Below are 18,486 nucleotides of genomic sequence, written 5' to 3' on the forward strand. Positions count from 1 at the left end.
TTATTCTGACTTTTCCTGTAAAAAATTAATCTTCTCGTGACCTTTTAAAAATTTCTTTTGTTCTTTATGGCTCTTCAATCATCTAGCATCTCCACATAATGCCTTTGTTTCTAAGCCCACCTGAATTCTTGCTCCTGTTTCAGATTTAGATCAGCTCTAACTTGTTTTAGACAGAATGAGTCCTTGGATTTCTTGTCTGTAAGGGAGAAACTTGGTACAAACTTGGAAAAGTGGGGGAAATAATCTCACAGCTGCCTGAAAGGGTCATCATTAAAGGTCTAGGGAAAAAAAGCTGTGCTGGGTAGCTTCCTCTGCAAAGGATCTTCTAGCTACAGTCAGCAGAGTCTCAAGTTCCCTAGGTAACCTGAATATTAATTATTTTATTAGTATTCTTCAAAGGTTTCCCGCTTTAAAGAAATATTTCATTACTGCAACAAATTACAGAGCCGAGTTAAGTGCAAGCTGTTTTGTTTGGAGCTGTAATTGTTTTTTACACCTCCACATCTCTCTGGTTTACAGACTTTTAAGCTTAATTTACTCTCATTTGGGCTATACACTGATGGTATCAAATAATCTGCAGGTTTTTAAAATAGTTGTGACTCCAGCTTTTGCAGAAAGCCACAAAATATTTAAAACAGGCCTCAAAATAAGGGGAGAAAGGCTGAGCAGATGCTGTGTTTCAGAGAAGCCTCTGAGCATTGTATTTCTGGGCTGTCGGAGCTTGAAGCCTATCAAAGCAGTGCAATAGCACTTCGGGAGTGGTATCACAGTGAAATAGTGAGCTGTGGGTACTGGGCCCTCTCCCCATGGAAAGACCATTCCAGAAAAACCTTATTTGCATCTCATAATGAAGAGAGAAGGATATTCCTAGGTGTAAAACACAGTTTTAAAATTCCTGATGTTACATGGCAGTCTAGCTGGCAGAAACTGCCCCCAACCAAAATTTTTTTTTCTTTTTTAAAGGAGCATTACTACTTTAAAAAAAAACATGTATTCTTGAAAAGAAGAGATAAAAGATCCACCATTTCCCATGCCCTGTTATTTTCCCTCTTCCTTTTTATCCCACTTGACCTCTATTACCCTTCTCCCACTTTAATATCTCTTCTCAAAACTGTGTGTTAAACATTCCTGCGGATTATAGAATACCACTTCTTGAAGAGATTAGTTTTGTTGCAAACTACACTCTAACCCATCTAACAGTATTGCTTATCACATCTGTGTACTGCAATGAACCCCAGCTGAAACACAAATAAAACACACTGCAAGGTCAATTTATGCTTATATAAGCTCGCACCACCACATAATCAATAGCTTTTCTAACACTAAACAGATCAATATTTCTGGTGTAATCTCTGAAATCTTCCAGGTTACAAGAAAGTACACAGAACTCATACTGCAGAGAGATTAAGAGTACATTTGCTGCACAGATTTAATAGATGAGATGTAAAATAATGAGTATATATTCAAAGATATTTTTTTTCAGTTGAGAACAAGATGGGTGGAGAAATAGTAATTAGTGACAGTTTGAAGCAAGGCTTGAATCTTTTAATTGGTCTACAGACTATTATATACTTTTCTAAAGGATGGAGGATTCCTATAAGTAGAATCTAATTTTGGATTAGTCTGAGTAATTATGTCTTCATGGCAGACTCTTTAAATAGTCTTTGGTTTGAAAATTTTATTACACTTTTTACATATTCAGCCTTGATTTCAGATTCTTTGTCTTAGACATTTATGATGTTACTTCATTTGTAGGCAATTCAAGGGCTCTTAGTGTAGTATTCCCCTTCAACATGTTCTGCTTCAGATATCAGATTTAATCACTTTTTCTTAGTTTTGGAATATGTCATAATATGCCTTATTGCACTTTGGTTGACACATTGACTTGGATTGATAAGAGCCTGGAGAAACCTGTGTCATTGTCTAGAGCCCCCAGTGCAGTACAATAAGATAATTGCTTGCTCATTATAAAATATTACAGCAATGGACATAGATAAAATCAGTCTTCCTGTTTGTAGTTATGCCCTTGAAATTTTGCTGTTACATAGTGGAATTTTTGAGGGTTCTTCTACTGTCACAACAGTCTCTGCAGTATGAAACCTTAAAGTCTTTGATGTCTTCACATGTACAGCACAATAACTCACATGAACCAATGATTACAAAGATCCAAGCTAGGTAAACTATTAAAACAAACTTAACAAAACTTCTTCTGGTTTTTAGTAATCCATGGACATTAGTCACCTGAATGCTTTGCTCTTTGTTCAAATGACCTTATGAGCTGTGCTGTGATGTCCACTTAGCTCACAGGAGTTACAGCTTTAAATATTTGCTAGTTTTAATTTATGTTTGGTTCTCTTTTGTGTGATTTTTATGTTTTTCTGTCTAGAGTAACTGAAAATCCACAAGGAGATATATCTATGTAAGCATTGATGGTGTCAATAATGTGCAGGTGCTTTATAACAGGACTGATATGAAACTGTTTTTGCAAACATTCACTTTATAGATGTTTGTAAATGATGACTTAAAATCAAATAGATTTACATCGTTGCTGTAAAAAGTTTGTCCTCATCACTATTAAAATATTCCAGTTGTTGAAATTTTGCACCTTGCCTAGGCAACTTCTTTTGGTGTGTTTCCTAATACTGAACTTAAGCTTTCTTTAGAGCAAATTAAAATTGTTTTCCTCACCCTTCCCACCATAGCCTTAAAGGACAGTTGAACATCTATTATTTTAACAATGTTTTGAATATTTAGATACTTTGGCAGCATCGATCTCCATCCATTTTTCTCCTCCTCCCACCCCAGTTTAGTCCAATGCATAACAACAGTGAAATATTTCACACTGTTCTCAGCAATGACAAATGCCCTCAGGCCACAGATCCTCAGGCATTGGTGTCATGCTGAAGCATTTTCAATGGAATAAGTTTGGTGGATTGGGAAGTTTTTAAACTCTGCAGAAGCTTTTTACAGAAAGAAAAATTTCACACTCATTATAGATTCTTCCAGTATCAGAGTAAGGGCAGTGCTGGCTTTTGAACCAGCTAAGAGAGTCTGCTTAGCCTTGACTAACCACTGATTGTTTTAGCCCTTGTGATTGGTCCACCCTGAGTTGTTGAAGATGTTGAGATGTTTGCAGTATCTTCAGGATGTGTGCACACTGTGACTTGTCAGCAGGCATGTGCAGCTTGTACAGAAGGCCTGAATCAGCTAAAATGCCTATATTCATACTAGCACAGAACCAAGATAGCTAATTTTGCTGCTATTTTGGCTACAGAGCAACTGCAGGAGCTGCAAAGAAACTCTATCAGCATATTTAGAGCATGTGTATTCCACTAAATACAGTGGACTATCCATATGAAGTGTTCGTTATGCAGAAAAGTTTGGAAATGTGTAATCAAGGCAACAGCCCTCTGTTTCTGCCAACAGTTCAGCATGGAAAAGCTGCATAGCAGCTGGAAAATAACATTATTTGGCTCGTCTCAGAAGCCATACAATTTTGGTAACTTTCTTCAAGAAACCAGGATTTTTGTAAGGTCTCAGTGGCCATGAACCTGAAGAAATGATTTGGATGCCATAGGCTTAAAATTCTGTACCAGCTGAAAAACAATACAAACTTGGGTCCTGCATCCTTCAGCCACAAAGGAAAAAAATCAGTGAAAGTGTATGCTGAGCAACAAAAAACATTCTTCAGTGCAACTGTGTTTGACTCGATGTTGTCTAATGTGATCAAAACTTCCCAGACAAATGCAGCACACCTCTCCACTTAGGTTATTGAGTAAGGTTATGACTGTACTTGGTCCTATGAGATATGTATTACCAGTCAAAATGGTGTAGTCTTTTATCAGGTTCTGATTTTGTTCCTCACTTATTACAAGTGACTGTTCTAGATAATGCAGTCAAATCCCTTTCTGCTTATCTTGGCATAAGAAATATCTGTGTTTGGAATTATGCCTCAGGATTTAAAAATAACTCCTAGATATCACTCAGCTTCCAAATTCTTGCAGGAGAAATGTTGGAAGAAAAGGCTTCTCTGAATAAGGAACTGTAAGTAATAACCTCTGCTACAGAGGAGATGATATTTTCCAAAACTAGAGCGATATTTTCCAAAACTGCAAAATTAGGGTACTTTGACTCAAGCATCACCTTCAGTCTGCACTTGTCATGCATGACTGGATCATAAGCACCCTTTGTTCTAGGATAAGCCCACAGTCTCTGATAAAAGCTGAACTTAAACCTTCTTACTGGAAGCTACATTCATGTTCTGAAAGCTGTGAGATGGATGCTCAGCCTGGATAGCAGCATCCTAGCTTCCTAGAGCTGCTTCCCTATCTCAGGGTTTTATCCCAGTCAGAACAGACAATATGTATCACTTTCTAGTAAAAAAGAAAAAAAAAAGTTACTTCTGTTTGGTGCTGTTATGATTTGACCCTTGTTTCTTATCCCACCATCTTAAATTTCCCTCTCCCCAGGTGGCATGATGAATGAGTTAAAATGTTGTCTTGGTTTTGCAACACCTCACATAGAGCCCTTGTAGGATACATGTGTTAATCTTATGAGGCAAATACTCTTCAGTGAGTCCTCACCTCCTGACAGACCACATATGAGTGACATTAATACTCTGATGAAATTGCAGTAACAGATTGCTTGAACTGCCCAGTCTCTACCCCTTCCTCATCGTTTGCTGTCAGTTGCAGATTACCACGTGTCAGAGCTTGTACAAAATCCTGTGTGAGCAGATTGCTGAATACACTGCCATGGGTATTGCTGTCTGCAGGCTACATGCATTCCCACTGGAGCTCTGTACAGGGATGCTTGAGCACAGTGGGATTCTGTGTCATGATTTGATCTAAGTAAAATGTTTCTATTGTTACCACCAAATTTTTAGCATGGATGCTCTAAGAATATTTGTCATTACTCAGTATGTATTCTCTTGTTCTTACTGTGTTTCTGGATTAGCTTGGCTCTATTTTACTTTCTCAGTGAATCCATAATATTAATTTAAACTATTAGTTTCTTATCAATTCTGATATCTGTTTTTCTTCCGCACTGTTTCTGCTTTTATTGAAGCACTTGTTCTTGTGGAATGAGTAATAAAAAGCAAAAAACATGTCATCTCTATTAATGAATGGAATCTGTTATCAATTTGCTTTTCAGGGTCCGGTAGCCATCACACACAAAAGAGCTGTTTTACTAAATTTGGCAGGAATATTCAGGCATTATTCCTTCTCCTCTGAATGTCCAGTGGTTGACATAGATAATGTTTAGGCCTGCTTCATTTAGCTTCAAGAAAATAAACAAGGAAGTCAACATTAAGGATTATGTGATTCCTCATGTCCATGTGAGTGCCAGGGAGCAATGAAGGACAGCTGCTTCCTGAGGGACAGGGTGAGGGATCCCAATGCAGTAACCTGGCCAGCAGAGCAGAAACTGGTAGCTGGGCTCATCCCACCATAGCCAGGAGTAGGGCAGCCCTAGCCCAGGTATGGGCACCTCCCTGGGAACAGGATGGACACAACTGGAGACTGGCCCTGCTGTGGTGTTGTTGGGGCAGTGGCTTATGGCTCTGGGAGACTGAAATAGGGATGGACAGTAGTGAGGCTTGGTAGTGCCCTCAGGACCTGACTGTGAGATTTGAATCCTCTTATTGCTACAGTATTAATTAGGACTAGAACAAGCTGGTTATAGCAAAAAGTGACAAGAAAGAAAAGCAAGTGTGCTCTAGTCAAAAACCACTGGTTCAATAACATCCAGTGTTCCCAGACATCATCACTTGACTCTACTGCCTTACTGCACCCTTTTTACTTTGCCACATATTTAAAGTAGGATACTATATACATGCAGAGAATTGTTTTCACCATGTGGGCATTTCCTGACCACAGAGCATTGTCACAGTTCCCTCTGCAGCTGTGGACCTCGTGGTTCTCATTAGCCACAGATCTTCCCTGCCCCTTAAGGTTTTGAGGAGGGCAGTGGGAATCCCCATGTTTGGGGAGCAGAGTCGAATGCAGCTTATGGAAATCTGAACCCTACTGGTTCCTCTCTCACGAGTGACATTTCCTGGTTACTCTGCAGAATAACTGTTTCAGATCTGTGCTATCCCAGCACTCACTCTTTCCCAGTGTTCCTCACACATCTGGAAACCTTGCCTTGGAGGAGTTTTAAAACTCAGTATTCAAAATGGGTTAATATATACCAGTAAGTCATCTGACAACTGAAATGGTCTTTCCTTCCTTCTGCCCCTTCCACCCCTTTTGCCCCTTCCTTTTGCCCCTTCCTTCCTTCCTTCTGCCCCTTCCTTCCGCCCCTTCGTTCCTTCCTTCCTTCCGCCCCTTCCACCCCTTCCGCCCCTTCCTTCCTTCCTCAAACCAACCTTCCCAAGTGTTTTTCAAGAGAAGTGAGATTGAGAGTTATCCCAAACCTGTTCATTCTTTTCCCTGTCTTCCAGAAAACATAATCTTTAGGTTCTTCTATGTGCTGGACTATGCTTCAGTTACATCAGAAACATTATTATTATTTATAATATAATATTTATAATAAAATTAGTATTTTTGTTAATTTTATTATTGTATTTTCTCTGTCTACACTGTTGATAAAGTGAAATGAAGCAAATTCTCTTAGCTGTGTCTTACCCCATTAAAGGCAGCTCACTTTTAGGCAGAATTTGGCTTCTAATATTTAACTAATTTCAACAATTTGTTTTACTTTACACATTGAAACAGTATGAAATAAAACTCTTCTATACCTTTGGCTCTAATGATAAATTTTTTTCTTCTCAACCTTCAGTGTGGTATTTTCAAAATTCTGGGAAATTCTGTTATAAAAGTATTTTCTCTAAATTGTTAGTAATTTTCTTAGTATCTCACCTAATGAGAAAGCTGTGTCCTAGCAATTGATACATAATGTCTGTCCATGAATATTTTAGCCTTACAGCTTGAAAATCAGATCCAATGGCAGCAGAGAGGACGTTGTTGCCTATAGCAAAAAGAATTATAGTGTTTTGGATCTGATTTCAAAGGTCTCATGGGGATTTTAAGTTAATTTCATTTCACTGTTAATAATGTAGAATGTTTGCACACATAATATTTTTATAAGTTTGAAGGTAACAGGAATTGTAAGATGAGTAATAGTCTTCACACCCACAAAAAGTTTGAGTGAAACCCTTCCATTTCTATTTATTTAAGGACTTGTGTTTGGTGTTTTGAGGAGCAGCTAGGCTATCTGTCTAGCACATCTGTCATCTTAATGTGCAAGTTGTGATGTAATTTATGTAACACCTGTGGTACTGTGCACAGGAAAACTGTGATGAACAGTTGCAGATATTAATTATTAATTAATTGGCTTGCAACCATCTAGATGTTCACTAAGTACCACTGCCAGTACCTTCCATCTCTATCTCTTTTATTTCCTTTTTTTTTTTCCCCTTCGTCAGCCTTCTAGTTTCTTACAATCGCTTGGTCAATATTGGTGAAAATCACATTTTTAATTCTTTGGGGACTGAAGTCCCTCAATGTTTCTATATTAATCTTAGTAATTAATAATATTGAGGAGATTGATTACACCTGTTTCTCAGTGGGAAAAGGAGACTAAGAAATAAAAACAGTTATCAGTTCTTGCTCCGATTAGTTTCTGAACATTTGCTGTGAAAATGGACTTGCTTAGCAAAGCAAGTCAAAGGAAATAACATCATAGAAGGTTAATATAGCCTCTTGCTGCTAGTTAATTCAAACTGGTGTTCATTGATCTGGTTCTCTAGTGCTGCTTTTCTACTTATTTGCCTCTCTTTGAGCAGGTTTTGTTTGTTTGTGTTTTTTGCAGGTCAGAATTAGCTTCCTGCTGTGATGCAGTTCATAATTTTATTGCTTCTCAAAACAACAGCCCACTGGGAAGTAACATGAGTTACGAAGTGGACAGTAAAAAGACTATCCTCATTACACAGGACATTTTTAAGATGCTGCCTGTGGTAAGAACTGTATATTTTTCTTGTTATTATAATCACAGTATATATATTTTGGGTTAGTAATTGAGATGCTGTGATTCCTCTGGAAGAGACCCATCAGCCCCTATATGCACTTTATGCACTTTATTCACCTTGCAATGTGTTTTTTTCTCCCCCTCTTCCTCTGCAGTGGTGGAGGCATTTACAGATATCATAGATTGGAGGTAGAGTTGCTATAGAACACTGGCTTGGCAGCCAGTTGTATTCAGGAGCAAATACTCCGAAAATTTTTGCCTTGCTTTTATCATTCCCATTTTTAAAGGCATTCCAGTCTGGAAGAACGTTTCATATTCCTCATATGCTCATGCGATTTCCAGTGCAGGCTTGGGCATGTAAGATATTTTGGTGGTAAACCTGGTATTTTGGTGTAAACCTGATACAAAATAGCATAGAAATAATAGAGTAGAACAGAGAAATTTCATTTGGAAGGGATCACATAGTCCAACTGCCTGATCAATTCAGGGCTGACCAAGTTAAAGCAAGTTATTAAGGACATGGTCAAAATGCCTTTTAAACACTGACACCTGGGGACATCAACCACCTCTCTAGGAAGCCTGATCCAGCAACTGACCATCCTCTTGGTAAAGAAATGCTTCTTAGTGTACAGTCTAAACTTCCCGTGGTGCAGCTTGGAACCATTCTGATGTGTCCTGTCACAGGATACAATGGAGAAGAGATCAGCACCTTCCTCTCCCCTTCCCTTCCTCAGAGAGCAATGAGATTACCTGTTCTTTTCTCCAAACTATACAAGTCCAAAGCCCTCACTCACTCTTCCTAGGACATTCCTTCCAGCCCTTTCATTAGCTTAGTTACCTGCTGGGGGAGGGTGTTTGCAGCAAGAAGCACAGGTTGAGAAAAGGAATCAGATTTTTTACCTCAGGATTGCAGTAGACAGAATCTTGAGACTAGACAAAGAGTTTGTATTTGGTTTCTTGAAGCTAAGGGCATATGGGAGCCCTCTTACCCATCTCTGGCATTCTTGATTTGTGAGATTCCAGCTACCACGAGTCTCGTTCTTCCTAACACTGCTGTGAATCAGTCTTTACTGCTTCATTGCTATAGAGGATTTAGTAATTCCAAATTTAAGCTGGAGAAATGAAAAAATAGTATGCTTTATGTGCACATATACATGCTAAGGTAGGCAGAATTGCCTGGCTTTTGTGTTCTCCTGCTATCCTTTCAGAATTGAACAAAATATTTAAACTCGTTCTCTAATAAATTGCCAGGCAAATATATTGTTTGCCACTTTCCCCACACTTTTTGCCTTGTTCATAACAGTGTCCCTTCTTGCTTCTCTTTGGGCAAGCTGATGAGAGAAGAAAGAAGGATAATGCTTTCCATAAGCAAGTTTTGACTCACTTTTACAACTGGGTTTAATTTCTGCACTCAAAATATCCCAGCTGTTTGCCTCTGGTAAATGTCAGTGCTCCCACAGCAGAAGATGTTGAGCAAGATGTATGAAAAGTTTCTGAGACTGGGATAACAGCCAGCTGTATTAACGTCAGCCTAAATAGCCAACAATTTGCATTAATTTTCTAGGTTGTGAACTGTGCTGGTTCCCAAGTGGATGCACTTAGCTCCCACTCAGCTTCCCTACTGCAAGACAGCAAGCTGTAACAAGAAGAGGAGCAGAGAGGGTGAACAGCCAGAAACAGTAACCTCTTCTGTGAGGCCTCCCATTCACAAAGAGTTAAGCCAGGGCACATCATTATCCTTTACAGCATTTCCAGGTTTCCCTAAATCCATTATTCTGCTTCAAATGTAATTGTGTGATGACGAAAGTGAGGAGAATTTACAAAGTTACCTTCCGAGAAAGTAAATTACTATATGACAACCCCAGTCTGTTGCAGTTCAAAGGAAAATGGGTAACTTTAAACTATCTTCAGTATAAATTGGTTCCTTGGTTTGTCAAGGTTGCAATCCACTACTAGATGGCTTTAGTGTTAAGTGTATTTAAAAGGTACCCAGTTTTAACAATCCAGTGTTATTCTCTCAGAGTTCTGATAGCAGAGGTATCAGTTCTCTGTTGGTGCCTGCTTTTGGCTCTTGGCTGTCCAGGTTTGGCAATCCTGTCTGCTAGATGGTGAATGCTTTTACTGGGATGTGTCAGTTTAAACCTGCAAGAGCAAATAGACACAGAGAAACAATCAAAATACTTATAAAGAATTGGCTGCATCTTTTTATTTGTTTGCAGTCCTCTCCTCTTTCAGTCTATCCCTTCAAGAACTGTGCTGTGGTTGGAAATGGAGGCATTCTGAAAAATTCCAGCTGTGGAGCTGAAATCGATAGTTCTGACTTTGTGTTCAGGTAAGAGCTGCTTCATTTTCCTGAAGTGTATCCAACATTCTAAAAACTTGGCAGGATTGGAAGCGTGCCAATGCCAGTTTGTAGTAATGAAGAAGAATCTTGACAATTCGTTATTTCTGCCTCTTTAAGGATACTTCTGGTTTGTAGTTTTCAGAATGCTGCTTTCTAATTAAAGAGCATGCTGGATGATACATATATAATCTGTGATTGCTAAGTCTCCTTGCACTGATGTGAAATGTGATTATCTGAGAACCTGACATTTCTGGTCATTTTACATCCTTTAGGACACGGGTATTAAATGTCACATGGGTATCTCTGGTTTAACAAAGCGTTTACTTAGCCATAGTTTGGCTCAGCCATGTAGGTACTTAATTGTCCCAATATTTGTTTCATCTGTTACTCATTTAAAAATTAAGGATTTATTTAAGTAGTGTTTTTAATCTTCCCGGATAGACTGGGAGAAAACCAGGCACACTCAGAGTGTAATTTTGCCCACTTGCTCAGTATGTGACTCACAGTTTGTAGTTCATGCAAAGAAGCAGAGCAACAGAGGGAAGGTTCTTTTCTCAGTGATGTCCAATCACACAACATGCTGGATTTCATTTCTTTTTCTTATTTATTCCTAAAATTTGGGCTTTTGAAAAGCTAAAAAAAAATTCTTTCCAGTTAAATGACTGTTTTAATAAAAATGGGAAGTCTCTGTACTAAGATGCGAAACTTACTAAGGGACTGAATTTAAGAAAATACTTTCTTTACATTTTACATAAATCACTGTTTCTACAATAGGGCAAGTTATGCTGTGTAGAAGACACAGTAGAAAAATTTCAGCAGAAATGCATTGTTTTGGCAAGAGGGGCAATATTGCCTAGCAGCTAGCATAGGGCATTCATAGACTCCTGAGATTTTGACTGTGCTCCTGGTTTGTGATATGATTTATGAAAATGAGAGCTCAGCTCTCTGTGCCCTATTTTTAACCATCTGTACAGTAGATTAAATATCTTTACTAGAAGTGCTGTAAGCCTTATTTAATATTTTTAAAGTGCTTAGACATCCCTGGGAGCTGATGTGAAAGTGTCATTGCACAAGAGAGGAATTCGCAAATAGTAACTGTAAATCATTTCTGGTGCATATCTGTTTAAGCAAATGTTTCTCAATTTCAGGTGTAACCTCCCTCCAACCACAGGAAACATTAGCAAAGATGTTGGCAATAAAACAAACCTTGTGACTGTTAATCCGAGTATCATTGCTCAGAAGTGAGTACTACTGCAAATCTGTTTCTGTGCAATGGTGTACAATTGTTTGACATGATTTAGATTTTCATGGAAATCCATTGGGATACCAGTATGGAGAGCAGTGCAGGTAAATTACTTCCTTAAGCCTTAGTTTCCATGTAAAATATGTACTAGTCTAAATGGAAATCTTCTAAACCTGACCTTTTTTGTGGCATAAAGCACTCAGCAATACCCAGATTAGCAAGATACCTCAGCTGATACTAGTCAGAAATTTGTGGCAGAGTAAAATTGGTGATTGCAAGCCCAAGCCTCTTCTTTTTCCTCCGTGACCCCTATGACCCAAGCAGTTAGAAAGGAATTGTAATCATAAATCAGGAAAGGCTGGAAATGTGTGTCTGGCTCTATCAGCAGGACTGTGAGCAAGTGTTCTTAGGTAATGTGCTTGGAGGCTGTTCTGATGAAGGCTGTTTCCTGAATGGAGGCCCAGCTTCTGTAATCCATTTTTCTCAATCCATATGAAAGCTGCTTGCTCACACACTTTTTTCTCAGCAGACGTGGGGGTTTTTTTCACCTTCTTGATGAAAAGAAAATCTAATAAGGCCAGCCTGACTAATCTGACATCTTCAGCAGGCTGGAACTGCAGCTTATCTATGAGAAGGACTGCTGTGCCATGTTATTTACTGCTTGCTAATCTCACTATATCTTATTGTCTGTCATAACTGTATTATCAAAAAGACAACAGAAGGCAAAGGTTGGTTTTTTTTCTCCTTGAAAGGAAGAAGGAAGAAGTACAGTGAGTACATAGAAATTAATAACAGGCATTTTTCATTGATTCAGGGATACAAATTCATTATTTGGAATGAGTACTAACTATATTAATGCTTACCCAAACCTTTTTGACTTTAATGAAGATGTATTATTGCTTCTCCAAAACTAGATTTAGCCCATTGGTGTTAGTGGGGCTGCACAGGGATATGAGGAAGGGAAATTGTCCAATGACTCAGCATCCTTGGTGACCTGGGACCTGATCCACAATTTTTCTGGACTTAATCAAAGTGTTCTGCCACAGCTGCACTCATTTTTTTTAGCCAAATCAAGTCACACTAGGGTTAATAGGACTTACACTGACGAAAATGGGAAATAAGTCTGTGGGAGAATTAAGTGAGAGTACAAGAGGACTTTATGATTTTAAAAAAGTATTTATTTAAATATTCAGAGAAAACTGTAAATGCTTTTGATGAAGCAGGAGGAAGCAGCCTGGTACCATTTAGCAGAAACAAATTTGTTTCTTCTCTCAGAAGACCTGTTCTGACGTTATTCCCTGTAATTTCTAATTCTTTGTTTGCATACTGGCTTAGTCTGGTGTTATCATTGTTAAGGTTAATCAGTTTTTGAACTGTGTTTGTCAGTGTGTAAAATGTAGGTGAACTCTTTTGAAGAAAAGCACAGCTCTTATGTGTCCTGATTAAACTCGCCTAAACTACTTACAGTGGCAGAGCTGGAAAGGAGATTGAGACACTGTTGAATTGTCCAGGTTTCTAGCTAAGGAAGAGTAGACATTTGAATTCTTTCCTGGAGGCTCAGTATTTTACAGTGAGTAAAACCAGAAAATTCTTGTAGCAGAGGCCAGAAATTCACCCTTCAACCACTTCTCCCAGACATAGGCTCAGGCATTTCTTGCTTGTTTTGGCTGTGTGACTCTTGCATGCACATAGGTGCAGTGTCAAAAGGAGGGCCCAAGTCCCTCTCATTCATTTTGTTTCAGAGTCTTGTGGTAATGGCACTTTTCTGGGAAGTAGAAGCTGTAAGTTTAAACCCCTTCAGGTTGAGAAAGGGTGTATCACTCCTTGCACTAGTTGTGCAAGAGGTAACTCTTCCATGAATGCTTTGAATGGAAATGGCAGTGGCTGCTGTCCTCTGTTTCAAAGTGCTGCATGAAAAGAGGATTTGAACCTTCTCAAGTTATGAAGGGAAATGAAACCAATTTTCCCAGCTTCTGCTGGAGTAGTTTGTAAAATGTGGACTCTAATAGCCTTTAAAAGGTGAAAATATTCTGCTCAAATAGACAACTACCTACAAAAGAGGACTCAGTCCTTTGAGTCCCCAGAAGGGGTGGAAGCTCCATATGTTTAGATGATTCAGAAAATTCAGATCTATAGAGTTGAGTGACTCCCTTGCTTGCATCACTTCTCAGATAATTTGGGAATTTCACTAGTCAGTGTTTGGGAGCACAGAATAATGCAGTGGTGAGACCTAAGATTCTGCTTTTTTTTTGATGACTGAAAGCATCTGAGAATAAATCCTCGTTGTTTGTGAAATCAGAGCTCTAAGTCTTTATACATCTCCATGTGTTCCCTTTGCAGTTGAAGGACATAAACAGGGATGCCTGTATTTTTAGTTATTTTAAAAGTATGTCCTGCACTTGAGCACACACTAATCTTTAACACTCCAAGACTGCTCACATGCATCCACACAGGGCAGACACAGAGATTTTGAAGAGAGATTTTTGTATGCCTGTTGATGTAAGAAGCACGTTTCACAAACACATACAGTATATATTGTAGTGCCTATATTTTTAAACAGAGAAAGTATAGGCACAATATTTTTTTGCATTCTTCCTAATGTCTTTAATTGATCAATTCTGTACATACATCCTAGTCTCATTAGCAGTGAATTTGATCTGCTTCAGTATCTCCTGTGTTGCCAGTTCAATCCTATGTAGTGTGTTCTTATTATACAAGAGTCAGATTTTTATAGCTGCACATATGACAACATATAATAGGGTGATATAAGTTTGCAGTGTAGACAGACTGATCTGCTGCAGCAGAGTTCATAACCTCTTCGCAAGTGCATTTGTGCTGTTCTGGTAGGTAATGTTTGTGTCAATACGACATTCCATTCCTAAAATTTTGTACTTTGCAGATACAACAAACTAAATGAAAAGAAGACAGAATTTCTGGAAAACATTGCGGTCTATGGAGATGCTTTTCTTTTACTGCCAGCATTTTCCTTCAGAAGCAACACAGCCACTTCTTTTAAAGTATACCACACTCTGAAAGAGTCAAAAGCAACCCAAAGGGCAATATTTTTTCACCCCACTTATCTGAAAAGTCTTGCCCAGTTCTGGAGAACTAAGGGTGTGAAGGCCTACCGGTTGTCATCTGGTTTTATGATCACTAGTGCTGCTCTTGAGCTGTGTGAGAATGTGAAGCTCTATGGCTTCTGGCCTTTCTCAAAATCCACAGAGAATATGCCAATCAGCCACCACTACTATGACAACCAGCTGCCTAAACCGGGTTTCCATGCAATGCCCAAAGAATACAACCAGATCCTTCAGCTTCATGGCAAAGGCATTTTGAAGTTGCAGTTTGGTAAATGTGAATCGGACTAAAAAGGTAGGTCCCATTCTTACCACATGAAATGTCTTTATTTCACTAATGTGCCAAGGGAAAACTTGTTTTACAAATTGTGAGTCTGTTCTTCCTTAGAGAGACATTTCTACCTTACTCTCCATAAAAGTTGTATTTCCAAATAAGTGAAAGATTGAATCTTTCTGAATAAATACGTATCAGAGAGTTGAGAAATGTTTTCCAGTTGTGAATATTAGAAGGGGAGCATAGCTAAGTACAAATTATCCCCATAAATCATAGTCAGTCAGAAGTGTCTCCTTATCTCAGATACGTGTCTCTGCCAACTTATGTTTGGTTTAGTATCAGTTCCCAAGTACCAGCCTCCTTTAAGAATTGCTTTATTAAGGGCTTTCACACCTTGTGATCTCCAGGAGATGCCTAATCCTGGCCCAGCCTTTCTATGTGTATAGAGAGAGCAGAGTAAGGATGGGGATTGTTCCACGAAGGGGAAGCATGCATGTCTGGCCTCGTTGCCTCTTGTGAAAGTGTAAAGATTCAAGCAGTGTGTGCTCACAGCCCAGGGCTGCAGAGCAGCTTGTGGATGACAGTGAGGGAGCTGCCATACACTACAGCAGATTTTGCTGAGCATTTTACTTAGAGGCAGCTCAGAATCTGGGAGTTACAAATACAGGATGAAGTATCATTCCTTTTCCTCTGTTTTATCGGTCCCAACCCCTTGGACCTCTAGCTTCTGTGTATTGCCTCAGAGAAATGCAGCACAGTCTGGCCTCTGACCTTGAGCCAGTTTACTGTGTACACACTGGAGATGATTCTGAAAAGATTTGTCTGCATGTTTTCAATCTTGATTTGCCCTGTTGACAAAGTAGGACCAATTTGTATAAATACTTCTTCATCTTTTACACTAACTCAGAAATTCCTGAGCTCACAATACTGTTGTCAGAGTGTCCTTTCACAGACTTCTATTTTTCCAGGGGCTCCAAGTTAATATAATAGTAAGTGAAGTGTACAGTAGAACTGCCATTGTATACTATACACTTTAATTGGACTGATGTAATCTTATGACTATATTACTCAAGTTAAATAAATAGCATCATCTTGTTCAAGCCAGAAATTTCAAGCTTAAAAGCTAAGGGAGCTTTTTTTTCTGGCTAGGTTCTGAAATGTATTTGAAAATATCCTTTTTTGATATTTAGAAAACATGTTGTCAAAGATATGTTCACACTTACTTTATCATCAGAGAATGCTAAGTTTTAAAATAGCAGACTGTTAGTACCAGGAAGGCATAATTCTATTCAGTTTCAAGGGTTTTTTTTAAGGAATAGAAAAATAAATGGCTTTCAGATTATTAAAATAATATAATACCTATGAGAAGGGACCTAGAATCCATATAGTGAATCCATTTTCCTAGTCCATGGCAGGAGATTACCTAGGAAGAATTGAATTGTATATATATATGCACTTTCATTTTTTTCTTGTAAAAGGTTGCAGCGTATTGGAAAGGTTAAAACATACATAATGTATTTTTTCTTAGTGGCTAAGCTGTTTATATCCAGCAGTTTCCATTGTATTTGTTATTCCTATAATATAAATCATTGGAGACATACTGTGTATTTTTAATTGTAGTAAGTACACGAGCTAAGAAAATGAAAGCCAGCTCCTTAGAAATATTTACTCTAGAGAGAAGAAGATAGAAGCCACAAAAATGTTTACGTATATGTATGTGTTAATTAAATGCTGTCCATGCTTGACAGACTGAAAACCACTTGTGGCCAAATTTGCCAAATAAGCTGTAAAGAAAAAAAAATACAGGAAGAATAGGTTGTGCTGCCCTATTTGCACTTACATTTACAAAGAGAAAACCAAATAAATGCTTTCAGGATGAGCTGAAATACTAGCATTCTGCTAGTATTAGCAACTATTAGAGATAATTGAAATTCTACAGTGAGTATATTTTACTGAAGATGACCTTTTCTAAAAATCCAGCCGTCTCCTTTCTCTTTTCAATGTCCATTTTATGATTTTATGTTCTTCTCCATGCTCTGTGTTTTTTCCTCTCAGTGGGTAGCTGTAGGTTCCTTACACCAGTGGGTGCCCACAGAAGGCTCAGGCAAGAACCTCCCACACTGGGACTCAAAAGTTTGCTGCTGTAAATGAGAAGTGAAGGAAGCTTCTCTGCTGGGAGCACCCATAGGGAGAGTATAACTGCACCCCAATGAATCATTTCTGGCAATATTGCTCCTACACACAATCCTTGCCAGTAGAACTTTTTTTTTTTGCCTTAATGTCCTCTCCTGTACCTTTATGATTATGCTCAACTGACGTACAGGTCGTGACTAAAGTCGGTGCCCACCTATCACAGAGGGTCAAGCAGAAAATGTAGCTACAGCAAAATCTTGAAATATAATTAATGATCTTTATTATTTTGTATTAGATTACTAAATAGTTTTTGCTATGCAGCTGAAGGAAGTCTTATTTGTTGATTGGTTTAACCCGATAAGGGCATGTCATTAGCTTCAAGTAAATGTACGTTCAAGGAGGGGAAATGACCTAATTCATATTTAAAAATAGAAAAAAAATGTGATTAGAAAAATTATCAGATGATAAATTAATCAGACTGGCATAAATTTGATTGCCCAGAAACCTGATTAAAATGCAAATTTTGTCTGACCAAGAATCCATCAGGTTTTCTGTTTGCCAGAAAAAGACGTCAGGGCAGATGACTGTGTGTTGCTTTGACATACAAAACAGTAACTTCATGCATCTGTTCAGAGGAGTCAGTCAACACAAAAAAAAAACAACAAAAAAACACAGAAAGGAAGAATTAAACTGAGATTCTGAGCCTGGGGAGAAAAATAGTGCTCAATTTTCTGAGCAGAAGGACTGAGGGACGAGGGCTTGAGCAGAGGTGTGCGGGTGGTTAGGAGGTAAGAACTGCTGAACTCTCCTCTGCATATCTTACCTGGAAAGTAAAAAGTAGGTATGAGTTTTTTAACCAAATGATTAAATGTGATCTATTTCTGGCAGAGAGCAGCAGTGACTCCCTCCACTCAAGGTGGAGCTGCCAGAGCAGCATCCTCTAAAGCAAGGGGATGCCTGCTTACTTTCTCAGCAGCTAACATCAAAAAGAATAATTTTTTTTTTCCAAACTCTGTCAGCATGTGATATTTTTTTTAATCTTGAAATTTGCTGCAATCCAAGTAAGGGATAAATAGTGTTACAAATAACCTATTTATAACTGTAGAATGACAACATGTGCTTAAATTCTGTTGAAATTCTTTTGTGCTTGTGGTGTCCCAGTGTAGCTAGAGAAATAGGAACTAACCCACAGTTCAGTTATAATTATGTTGAGCAGAATGATACCACCTTTTAAAATAAGAACTCCTCTGGATTCCTGTCAAGCAGACAAATTGCAGACTTTTCTTGACTTGGGCAAGTATTATCCAATGTGAAATTAGTAGATATTGAAAGAAAGCCTTAGAATACCTGCAGTAAGTTTTCTGCCTTAGAATACCTGCAGTACAGCTTTTAAGCACACACTTTGCTCATGCATTCAGTGAATTAAATTTACATGTTAAATTAA

The 18,486-nt window shown here is 38.4% G+C and overlaps 1 protein-coding gene across 4 annotated transcripts in view; it reads left to right on the forward strand.

Annotated features, from left to right (window-relative positions):
• ST8SIA6 (ST8 alpha-N-acetyl-neuraminide alpha-2,8-sialyltransferase 6) overlaps positions 1-18,486 on the forward strand; it is a 45,452-nt gene that overhangs the window by 18,744 nt on the left and 8,222 nt on the right. For all 4 annotated transcript variants that reach the window (XM_038127796.1, XM_038127793.1, XM_038127794.1 and 1 more), the window contains 4 exons: positions 7,816-7,960; positions 10,191-10,303; positions 11,464-11,556; positions 14,458-14,930. In XM_038127796.1, coding sequence (XP_037983724.1) covers positions 7,816-7,960; positions 10,191-10,303; positions 11,464-11,556; positions 14,458-14,926 — 820 coding nt within the window. In that variant the 3' untranslated portion in view covers positions 14,927-14,930. The remainder of the gene's footprint in view (positions 1-7,815; positions 7,961-10,190; positions 10,304-11,463; positions 11,557-14,457; positions 14,931-18,486) is intronic.

Source organism: Motacilla alba, chromosome 2, assembly GCF_015832195.1.
Source record: "Motacilla alba alba isolate MOTALB_02 chromosome 2, Motacilla_alba_V1.0_pri, whole genome shotgun sequence".
Lineage (NCBI taxonomy): Eukaryota > Metazoa > Chordata > Aves > Passeriformes > Motacillidae > Motacilla > Motacilla alba.